Genomic DNA, 12155 nt, shown 5'->3' with positions numbered 1-12155 from the left:
ATTTTCCAGCCTTCGCTAACTGTGACTTGCTCGGAATTGCCCGTTTAACATCATGCCCAGCCACTGAGCATTACAAAAAGGTAATTAGATTAGAACAGAAAAGAGAATAAAAAGTTAACAGCCTCCGCGGAAGCTGCTGCACACAGCTATTTCAGGGCTGCTGAGATGAAATATGAGATTGTCAGAGGCGCAGGATGAGGATGGGGCCTAGAAAGCTACCTTGTACCAAGTCTGACCATCAATACATCTATCTCAGTACACCTGTTAGGGGGAGGGTCATGTTTTGCATGCTGAAGGCATCTTCAGCTACGGTGTCTGCAGAAATCTTTTCCAGAGATTTTCTCCCCCACCCCCCAGTGGGAGGCAATATTTTTGGGTGGAGGCCCAAAGTAAAACATTGAAATGGTTGAGCAGGCCAGTGTCTCACACAAAATGCTGTCTGTACATTTGGGCTCATATCGCCGGTTCTAAAAATGCTAGAAATCTCTTTTTTTTTTTAAAAGAAAAGAAAAGAAAAGAATGAAAGCTGGGAATCTGCAGAGTATGGTTCAACCTGGGGGCATCAAGGAAGGCCTTTGAAGGCATCATGGTGCCTGTCAGGTACCCCAGGTTGGGAACACATGAAGATGGACCGATGAGCTGGCTTGGTGTAAGGCTCCAAGACAGAGCAGGGGAAGGGGGGGGGGAGAGACCTTACTTTTGCTGAACTAGCTGCCATTCACCTACTACCAGCAGGGACAGCAGAATATGTTTTGTTGCTGAGCTGGAACAGCAAATGTTGTCCCACCTGAACAGGAAGGTGCAGAAATCCCAAAGGCCCCTTTCCTTGTACTAAAAACCATTAAATAACTGAACATTGTTCTGCTTCTTACATGGCATTAAAAACAAACAAACAGGTGTGTAGCAGGCATCTGGTTCAGAAGTCCCTTCTGTACACTGAGAACCACCTCCACAAATTGTGTAAATTATTATAGATTATTATAACCAGCCCATCAACACAGCATCTTGAAGAACAATTCAGCCAATGAAATCCTCCTGGAACTTTGGACCCTGTGGGAACGCTGTAGTCCATCTGTTGTTAATTATTAACATTCTCTCCAATATCCTTCCTGAGAAGAAACCCTTGGTTAAATCGGCAAGATCTTACAGCAAAAAACCAAATATAGTTCTGGACCTATAAAATCGTATTCCGTGTAGTTCTAGGGGAAAACAAGAAAAGAAAAGAACCCCAGAGAATTGCTTACATCCTTCAAAAGTCGATGGACATGCTCTGTGAAGTCTGCAACATTTCTATACAAGGGAAATTAGCTCTTTAATAATATTTATAATATATTGATATGGAAGTGTGCATTATTCCAGCCCCTGGGACAGAGTGGGTGAGATTGCAAGTGAAGGTAGTGTAAATGGCAAGTGAGGGCAGTGTTTTGCAAAATTGCCAAGAAATGATAAAATGGGAAAGTGGTTGCTTTTCAATGCCACCAAAAATCCCTCCTCTAAACAGTCAGTTCAACTAAGCACTAACTCTATTCTTATTAAAACTTTATGCCTGAACCCTGAATTAGAGCCGTGTAGAAAGGGCCTCTTGGAATTCTCTGGAGAAATTGGAAAGACTCCTTAAATTTATTCAGGTTCTCTGGGTGGAGCTCACCAGTAGAAATAATAGTTGCTTTACCTATTTCCTTTTGCATAAGTTTCTTCTCCTTCTTCTTCTTTGGCTGACATTTTGCATTTTCACCAATGCACCAGACCAAGCATAATTCCAAGCAAACCTATTGAGGTTACAGTGAGAGCTGAAAGGCAACCATTAGCTTTTCATTAGAAATGCTAACAACCCTGCCAAAAAAATGCAACCATTTGAACTATCAGCATGAAGCAGGAAGCACATCAAAGGAAAGGAAAGATGTTCCCAGCCTTTGATTCTCCCCTCCCAATTCTCTTTCCCCAGCTGATGACAACACCATTCCTGCTCTGAAATAAGTCCCAGGGCAACTCTCCTCCCCCACTTTACCACCCGTTTTCTCTGCCTTGGGTGTTTTAATTTTCAACCAGAAAGATGGGCTGTAAGTGCCCCCAAGAAATAAGAGACAGGCAAAGAAGCAAAATAAAAAAATTCCTTCCAGTAGCACCTTAAAGACCAACTGAGTTAGTTCTAGGTATGAGCTTTCGTGTGCATGCACACTTCTTCAGATACACTGAAACAGAAGTCACCGGACCTTTCTATATAGTGTCCGGTGACTTCTGTTTCAGTGTATCTGAAGAAGTGTGCATGCACACGAAAGCTCATACCTAGAACTAACTCAGTTGGTCTTTAAGGTGCTACTGGAAGGAATTTTTTTATTTTGTTTTGACCATGACAGACCAACACGGCTACCTATCTGTAACAGGCAAAGAAGCGTGCAACAAGACCTCATTTCACTTTCTAAGGAAACAGAGAGAGATGCTTATGGGAGGAGGTGCTCCCTGAGAACCGTAATTTGGATGAGAAGAGGTGATAAAAAAAAAATCCTCAAGAAGCATAAAAGAGCCCACATAAGTCCTTTGGGCCTCCAGTTGTGAATATCTGCTTGGCTGCTATCCCAGGGACTCTTGCTCCTCTTCCTTTGACTAAGAAGGCACCAAATTGAGGTCACAGAGGATTCCACATCAAGGAGTGACCTAGTTTGCAAATTGAGGCCATGGAGAAAAGCTGTTAAGAGCGTAATAAATATACAGGTTGCTACTGACACGTCTCTGTTTCTGTAGCTTCACTCTGCAGCGCTTATTAGTGTCTGCACAGTGCTGAGAAACCAGATCTGGTGGTTCAGCTAAGATCAAATTGTTACGTGTGTGTGTGTGTGTGTGTGTGTGTGTGTGCACAGTACAGCATGTGGTATAGGGGATGTTCCATGGGGGTTCCGATTTGGCATTGCACAGTGATATAAGCTGCAGCACCAGGCTGGGCTACTGTTACTGTGCAAGCTGGAGGTACCTGGTATCCTGGCCTGATTCTGCCTGATGCCAACAAAAGCTTTTTTTAGTATTAGTGTTACACGCTAAGAAGTCCACGTAAAGTAGCTCATCTCGTCTTGGGGGGCAGTCAGAGAACTGTGTTGCGCTGGTGGTGGGGCTGGAGATTAAGTATCAGGAAGAAGGCTAAAACAAAATAAAAAAATTCCTTCCAGGTCTTTAAGGTGCTACTGGAAGGAATTTTTTTATTTTGTTTTGACCATGGCAGACCAACACGGCTACCTATCTGTAACAGGAAGAAGGCTGTTAATTAAGATTTCAGATCACCGCATGATTTGGGGAACTGGAAACTCAACGTGAGGTAGGAGAGGACTCCATATTGGAGCAGGGGTCACTTGTTTTCCACTGTCCCAAAGGATGGGACCTGAACCAATGGATTCAAATGATAAGAAAGGAGATTGCAGATAAACATTTGTTGTTGTTGTTGTTTAGTCATTTAGTCGTGTCCGACTCTTCATGACCCCATGGACCAGAGCACGCCAGGCACTCCTGTCTTCCACTGCCTCCTGCAGTTTGGTCAAACTCATGCTGGTAGCTTTGAGAACACTGTCCAACCATCTCATCCTCTCTTGTCCCCTTCTCCTTGTGCCCTCAATCTTTCCCAGCATCAGGGTCTTTTCCAGGGAGTCTTCTCTTCTAATGAGGTGGCCAAAGTATTGGAGCCTCAGCTTCAGGATCTGTCCTTCCAGTGAGCACTCAGGGCCAATTTCCTGATAGGTTTGATCTTCTTGCAGTCCATGGGACTCTCAAGACTCTCCTCCAGCATTAAACATTAGGAAGAACTTTTGAGGTAAAAGCTGTTCGACAGTGGAACAGATTCCCTCAGAAGTTGATTGACTCTCCTTCATTGGAGGCTTTTCAACAGAGTATGGATGGCCACCAGTCAGAAATTCTTTAGTTGTGATTCCAGCGTTTCAGGGGGTTGGACTGGAGGATCCTTCGGATCCCTTCCAACGCTACAATTATATGGTTCTATAATTCCTTCAGACACCTCCCCCCCAACTTGGAGCTTTTCAGTTGTTTTCAGTGTTGGGGAGCATTTTTTCCCTCAACTTGCTGGTAGCAGTGTCTATCCCAGTGGTTTGTGGTTCCCATTTGTACTTAGAATTTTCATCTTGATGATGTAGCTTTATTCTGAAGGGGATGGGGATAGGATGGAACCCATCAGAGCCTGAGAGATGAACTGGCATGGAGGTGGGAATAAGAGGTGAGCCTGGAGACAATCTGTGGGACCTTTCACCCATCCAACCCTTCTCCATGATTTCAAGCTACAAGTCTACTATACTGCCTTTTTTGGTCATAAATGAAATATGCTTCAATCGGCTAGCCTTTGCTTCCCCACCCCCCACAAGGTTCCAGACTAAAACTCCTGTCAACCAAGGGGTTGTAGTACAGAAGATCTGGAGGCCACCAGACTGGCAAAGGCTGAGATGGAGAAATGCACAATTTTGCTTCATCCACTTCTCTCTGAATCATTTTAGCTCCAGGGTTTGGCTTCCTGCTGTATGTTTGCTTTATGGTTGGTAACCTGGCAAGGTCATCTCTCCCTGGTTTATTTATTTAATTGTTGCATTTCTATCCCTCCCCCCTCCCCAAGGAGCTCAACGTAATGGATACATAGTCCTTCCCCTCCTCATTCATTTCCCACAACAACCCTATGAGGTAGGTTAGGATGAGAGGTTTTGGACCTTGATCTCCCAGGTCCAACACCTTAACCACTACATCCCATTGGCTCTCAATAAAGGCCACGAAGCAGGTTGTGAGAAAAGGACCTCCAGCCGAACCATAAACAGAGCTCTTTCTAAACCTCCCCCTCAAAAAAGAGATATGAATGGCAGTGTTGAGAGAGGGGTGTGCCCCTTTTGAGTCTAGCCTGCTAGCCATTGCACAAACAGCAATTAACTTTAAATGTAATTAAAGTTTAGCTGCAATACATGGTACTTATCTCCTGCATGTCGGCTAATCCTCAATAGATGTAACTCTAATGATGATTTACGGTTTTGCTAACACATCCCTTAATCTAAATTAAATGTGTAGTGATACTAAAGACCTCTCCTCTCTCTCACCCGCACCCAGATTGCACACTTGTGGGCTAAGTGGTCGGGAGGAGGAGAGGTGAATCCCTCAGAACAGGATCGGGGCCATGTGCTTCTGCTTCCCTTCCTCTGGTGAGGAGGTCGCATTAATGAGGGCTGGTTGATGCTTTGGACATTTTGAATCAAATGATGCTTACTGGCGCATTACAAGAGGCCACTGCAGACAAGGATGCCCAGGACATTTTGCTGCTGGAAGCAAAAGAGAAAACGCTGCCCTTGTTTCTGCAACCACCACTATGTGCCCTCTGCTGCCATGCATCCCCTGCCACCTGGTGCTGCATGGATGTTCAGTGGAGGAAGTGGCAGTGGCTGTCAAGCACAGGAGGCAGTGAGTGGTGCTCTCCTTGGAGGCTGGATCTTCTGTGCCTCCCAGCTGATTGCCCTGGGGCCACTGCCTCAACTTGCCTCATGGGTGGGCCAGCCCTGACTGCAAATACAGCACTACAAACTGAGCTTTCAGAGCAGCTCCATCATTGTAGTTTTCAGCTGAGTCAAATCATAACATAATGTCAATAAGTTGCATCAATAAGAACATAAGCAGTTAGCCTTGTTGGATCAGGCCAAAGGCCCATCTCTTGGAAGATTCAGGACATGTCAAATAAAGTCCTCAGAGGAAAACAGGGCCCAGCCTGGTGATAACAGAGTAATGGTGGAATGGATGACCTTGAAAGATGGTGGAATCTCCTTCACTGGAGGTTTTTAAGCAGAGGTTGGATGGCCATGTGTCAGGGATTCTTTAGCAGTGGTTCCTGTATTGCAGAGGGTTGGACTAGTTCCTTGAGACCCCTTACGATTCTGCAAACCTATGGTTCTATGATTCTTCATGCAGCACGTAGTTAAACCATGGCACTTGCTCCCACGGGAGGCAGTGATGGCTTTAAAAGAGGATTTGACAAATCCATGCAGGGTAAAGCTATTGGTGGCTACTAGCAAAGATGGCTATGCTTTTTTTCCATGTTCAGAGGAAGTCATGCATCTGAATGTGAGTTGCAGGAAACCATTGTAGAGGAGAAGGCTACAATTCAAAGTGTTGGTGCTGACCTTTAAAGCCCTAAACGGCCTTGGCCCAGAATACCTGAAGGAGCATCTTCGCTCCCATCGTTCACTGAGGTCCAGAGCCGAGGGCCTTCTGGTGGTTCCCTCACTGTGGGAAGTGAGGTTACAGGGAACTAGGCAGAGGGCCTTCTCGGTGGTGGCGCCTGCCCTGTGGAACGCCCTCCCATCAGATGTCAAGGAAATAAACAACTATCTGACTTTTAGAAGACATCTGAAGGCAGTCCTGTTTAGGGAAGGTTTTAATATTTGATGTTTTGTTTTTAATCTGTTGGGTGCCACCCCAAGTGGCTGGTGAAACCCAGCTGGATGGGCAGGGTAATAATAATAATAATAATAATAATAATAATAATAATAATAATAATAATAATAATTCTCAGATCCTGTTTTCAGGCTTCCCATTGGTGCATCTGACTGGCCACTGTGAGAACAGGATGCTGGACTAGATGGGCCATTAGCCTGATCCAGCAGGCTCTTCTTACTTTATTATCTAGTTCAGCTTCCTGTTCTCACAGCAGCGGACCTGATGCCTCAAATGGAAAATCCCCTGTCTTTCTTACTTCTGCATCACTGCAAGGTGGCAGCATTTGTTATCCCCCCTGCCCCCGCTTCCCTATTTATAAAATGTTCACAGTGCTTCCCCTTCTCTCTCTCCTTTTCCCACCAAACCCACAGTGCAAATGAGCAGGGATGTCATATTTTAAATGTTGCCCTCCTTCCTTCTTTGAACCCCTAGAACCCACAAGATGCATTTTATGCCTCAACCCCTTCAGTGAGTATATCTTCTGTGTTTCCTATCCATCATAATGCTGCACACATTCCAATCCCCAAGTGGAAAGAGATTCCAGAAATGCCTGCCCTTTCCCCCAGGGTTTGGTTCCCTTGGAATGAAAGTCAGAGGAGGCTGTGATTATTATTTATTTATATATATATATATATATATATATATATATATATATATATATATATATATATGGTTTTACTTACTCATGCATACAACTGTGGCGTCCAGCCAGGTGAGATAGGAAAAGGCTCACTCATGTGTCTCTATAGCAACCACTTTGGACATGTATGTGGCAGGACTTAACTAGCCGGCCAAGTTATTACCACAACAAAGGTACTGGTTGAGTTGGTTCAGCAGGTTTCTCATACCAGATACTAAGCCTCACATATGCAGGATCACATATTTGGAAGGGATCCACAGGTATTTTCCAGGCTGACACCTCAACTCTAACCAATCATTAAACCAGAGGCACCAAGATGTTAAAGAGCTGTGGAAATGAAGCCTTTTGGGGAATGGTTGAGGGAGTTGAGTATGTTTAGGCTGGGGAAGAGAAGACTGAGAGGTGAGGTGATGACCATCTCCAAATATCTGGAAGATGGAACAAGTTTGCTTTCTGCTGCTGCTGAGGGTAGGTCCTGAACCAATGGATTCAAATTACAAGAAAAGAGATTCCAGTTAAACATTAGGAAGAACTTTTTGATAGTAAGAGCAGTTTGACAGTAGAATAGACTGCCTTGGATGGTGGTGGACTCTCCTTCATTGGAGGTTTATGAACAGAGGGTGGTTGGCCACCCCCCAAGGATTCCTGCATTGCAGGGCGTTGGGCTAGATGACCCTTGAGGTCCCTTCCAATCCTACAATTCGATGATTCTATGATCTGTTTGGGAATCTGTCTTCCAATATGTTGCTAGACCCCATCTTGTTCTTGGGGTGCTCTAGATCTGTTTGAAGAATTTACCAGGGTATGGGGTTTGGAGCTTACCTTAGCTTTCCAAGGTGGCTGAAGGTGGTATGTGGGGGGTTCCCCTCCATCCCGCAGTCACCATTTCTCCAGCACTCTGCAGCTTCCCCAACTGCCCACACTTCCTGATCTGGAAAAAAAAAAATAGCCCAGCTGGAGGAATGACCTCATGATGTCTTCCCCTAGGCTGAGCATGGGAAACCAGGGAGGGTGCAAATTGCAGAGCGCTGATGAGATGGTTTGTGGAACAAATGGAAGGACCTTCACAAAACACCCCTCGACCACCTCAAAAATAAGGTAAGTAACAAAAAACCCAGACCTCATTCATGAGAATGTCATTGAAATGTTCTACCTGCTTTGATAATTATAGAATGCAATTCTATTCATTAAAATCAGGCAGGCACCTTCAGCGTACTTTTTTCAGCACCTACTCAAAACATTTTTTAGGCAAGCCCACCCAGATACATAGAATGTTGACATGTTCTTTCAATCTATTTTAGTTAATTTTAATTATTATTTTGGAATGTTTTAAATTTGACAGGTTTTGTTGATAATTTCATTGCTTTATTCTGTTTGCAAACAGCTTTGAGGTTTTGTTTTTCATTGCAATCAAGTGCTGTATTTTTTTAAAAAGTTATTTTCTCATTAATTGATAACCAATAGTCAAAAATGCAGGAGATGTTTCAATGCGGCACTAAAATTAGATAGCTTGTATAGTATCACTTGTTGGTAGCCTGAGATGAAAAGGAACTTTCCCAGGTGACCAGATAACAAGAAATGATATTTTCCTTGATTGCCTAACCCCAACATCAGCCAGCCCAGCCCCCTCACCTTGCCTCTGATACCATCAGATATCCACACAAGCCCATCAAGGCTGAACTAGATATTAGGGCATAAAATCCAGTGGGTGGAGGTTCTAATCACAATGTTGGTTTCTTGGTTTTGTCTAGGAAATTGACTAGGCAAGCTGGCTTGTAAGTCTGTAGGGTTGAATGCATGCATGCCCCAATTGAACATTATTCCTTATGCACACTTGGATGTCTAGCTGTGTTGGAGGTGGGGTACTAGCACAGGGTTGGTGGGGAGGGAAAGTGTGGTCTCACATCCCACAGCTTGTAGGAGAGTGATTGAGGAACATGTAGTCTCATCTGGTCTAGGGAAGCTCTTTTGTGTGTTGGAAGAGAATTGGTTTTGGGATTGTCTTTGTATGTAGTTGTTATTCAGTTTTTGTTTTTTGATAGGCCATAACTGGTTAACTTAAGTGAGTGTGGGCTGGTGACATTGCTCCCCAATACCTTCCAGGAGCGTCTCCACCCCCATCATTCAACCTGGACACTGAGGTCCAGCACCGAGGGCCTTCTGGTGGTTCCCTCACTGCGAGAAGCGAAGTTACAGGGAACCAGGCAGAGGGCCTTCTCAGTAGTGGTGCCCACCCTGTGGAATGCCCTCCCACCAGATGTCAAAGAGAACAACAACTATCTGACATTTAGAAGACATCTGAAGGCAGCCCTTTTTAGGGAAGTTTTTAATGACTGATGTTTCAATGTATTTTTAATCTTTTGTTGGAAGCCACCCAGAGTGGCTGGGGAAACCCAGGAAGATGGGCGGGGTATAAATAATAAATTATTATAATATTATTATTATGCCAAGCTGTGCCCTGAGATCTGCTGGGGTGACCCTGCTTGGAGTTCCACTGATGGGTATCACTGTGATGTTCTGGTGTTTATGTAAACAATATTGTGTGTGTATATCTTCCTATATACATAAAAATGCAAGGCTGTCATCACACAGCCCCCACTGGAGGATTAGTAGTGCCACATCACGGACCTAGATTTGCATGTGGAAATGGGGTTAGGAAGGTGAAAAGGAAGCTTAGTAGTTGCCTGGGGTGGCAAGTGGGTGCTCTATGGGTTAATGTAGGAGAAATGTGGGGGGAGGTTGGTGAACATAGCGAGTTGAAGAACAGCGCCTAGTGTAATTAAAGTAAATGTTTGGGCAAGTATGGTATACCGGTAATATGTGATTTAAAGTATGTGTTAGGTTGCAAGGGGGAGAAAGAGTGTGCATGGAATATTGGAAGTGAATGGTGATTGAATGAGTGTTTGAAAGGGAGTTTGAATGCTGGTGGGAGACAGTTTAGGGAGTCAGTTGAGTTTGGGAGTGAGTGGTAGGTGGAGTGGGAGTTAGAGCTGGAGATGGAGAGAGAGTTTGGATGGCAACAGGGTTGTTTTCAATAGAATTGGGTCTGCATTTTTATTAGCCACGTGAGAAAAAGTAACAGATAGGATAACTCAAAACTTAAATCATATGCTTCTGTCCAGTATGTGATCATAGAGACTTATATTTATTATTTCTGCCCTAATACACCACTTGCCTCTTGAATGGCTACATTAGATGTGGGAAATATTCAGGTACAGTGGTACCTCGGGTTAAGAACTTAATTTGTTCTGGAGGTCTGTTCTTAACCTGAAACTGTTCTTAACCTGAAGCACCACTTTAGCTAATGGGGCCTCCTGCTGCTGCCGCACCGCCAGAGCACATTCCTGTTCACATCCTGAAGCAAAGTTCTTAACCCGAGGTACTATTTCTGGGTTAGCATAGTCTGTAACCTGAAGCGTCTGTAACCTGAAGCGTATGTAACCTGAGGTACCACTGTACCCATTTCTAGGAGCCACAGGAAGGGAGAGAGAAGTGCTCTTGTGCTCAGCTCTTACCTGAGGGTTTCCCAGAAGAGGCATCTTGTTGGCCACTGTGAAAACATGAAGCTGGAGTAGATGGGATAGTGGCCTGATCCAGGAGGCGCTCATGTTTTCAATGAGGGACTTTAAATGAGTTCTTATGTTTTAAATGGGGGTCTTCTTGGTGGCAGTGCACCAATTGTGGAACTCCCTCCCACAGTGACAGTTTTTCATCGTCAGTCAAAGATGTGTTTGTTTGTCCAGGCTTTCAAGATTTGTGTGAAGAGTCCCAAACAGTTCAATATTTCCATCTGCTGCTATAGGGTTTTTTTTTTTTTTGCATGCTGTGAGTCTCCCTGGGCTCCTGTGGCAGGAAGGGGTGATACAGAACCAACACAACCATAATTTGAAAAGTATTTTTTCAAGCTTCTGTACATATTGTTACCTACCTTAACCAAGCTAGAAAAATTATTTTCATTGGGTGTGATCTAATGTCAAGTCATGCTCAGATTTAAACCCCGTGGAATCAATTAATTTATATAGCTTTGGTTCCAACGGATATGATTTCAGCATGTCTTGGTTAGACTCTCTCTCAGGTTCTGTTTTTATTTAAAGAGGAAATAAAATTACATTTTACATTGGATGATTGTATATTTGGTCTGCGGAGGGTCCTTATGCTCATGGCTACTGTTTTATTCGAGTTTTTGTTGATTTTCTCTAAATTTGGTCAATTTAATTAAAGGTGAAAATGAGCTGTAAGGAAGGTGATAGCCACTGAAAATTAATGCATGGCTAATACTAAAAATAAAATAAAACTAAAAAACTGTAGATCATTGTGGGATGCTGCTAATTTTAATATTTTCTTTTTGTCCTTGACAGGATTCCATTGGTGAACCTGTAAAAAAAAAAAAAAAAAAGAATGGGTTACCTATACCTACCATTTGTGTTTACTGATGGAAGACTCAAAGAACAGCCAAATATATTTTTATATAATAAAAAAGGGATTTGCCCCTACGAGTGATTGAATTTTCAAGGAGTGCATTATTTTTCATGGGAGAAGATGGTCGCGGGTGGGGTCTGGGGTGGGGAGAGAATAAACTTGCAAGCAAAGATGGAAGAAAGAAGATGGAAGCCAGCCAAACAGAGCCATGGCTTCAGTCTGGGACATGTGTGGACTGTGACTCTATTTTTGAACCTGTGCCAATAATACCATAATGTGCCATGATTCGCCTGGGGGAAACGTCTTCAGAAGGTGACGCAGAGCGGAATACATGTCAAAAAGAAAAAAAAAATATATAGTGAAAGCAAGGGTGGGGAATATCTCTTCTAATAAAGTCAGTATTTCTGGTTACTATACATATAATATATATATATATATATATAAACACAAACACTTTTTGTACTGTAGCAAATTTTTGGAAAAAAAAATCTTAAATGTTCTGGGTTGTTGTTTTTTTCTAAAAAAAAAAAAAAATTAATACCATCAAAGAAATGGGTGTTGTGGGTTATAAATATGATTCCGTTTGACACGCTTAGTATATATGAACTTAAATAAATGGATGTTTTCTACTTCAGAA

At 43.3% G+C, this 12155-nt stretch overlaps 1 protein-coding gene across 5 annotated transcripts in view; it reads left to right on the top strand.

Annotated features, from left to right (window-relative positions):
- The window catches only part of AJAP1 (adherens junctions associated protein 1), a 120683-nt gene extending 109079 nt beyond the window's left edge, over window positions 1-11604 (top strand). For 2 of the 5 annotated variants that reach the window (XM_081871205.1, XM_081871206.1), the window contains exons 5-6: window positions 8087-8197; window positions 11458-11604. In XM_081871205.1, the coding sequence (XP_081727331.1) occupies window positions 8087-8197; window positions 11458-11479 (133 nt within the window). In that variant the 3' untranslated portion in view covers window positions 11480-11604. Of the gene's footprint in view, window positions 1-8086; window positions 8198-11457 lie in introns of those variants that run through there. The other 3 variants (XR_014158757.1, XM_081871207.1, XR_014158758.1) reach the window with 2 other exon arrangements.
- The last annotated feature ends 551 nt before the right edge of the window (window positions 11605-12155 follow it).

Source organism: Podarcis erhardii, assembly GCF_964252035.2.
Source record: "Podarcis erhardii genome assembly, chromosome: 7".
Classification (NCBI taxonomy): domain Eukaryota; kingdom Metazoa; phylum Chordata; class Lepidosauria; order Squamata; family Lacertidae; genus Podarcis; species Podarcis erhardii.
The sequence above is the reverse complement of the archived record's forward strand: the minus strand, read 5'-3'. Positions and strand labels throughout refer to the sequence as shown.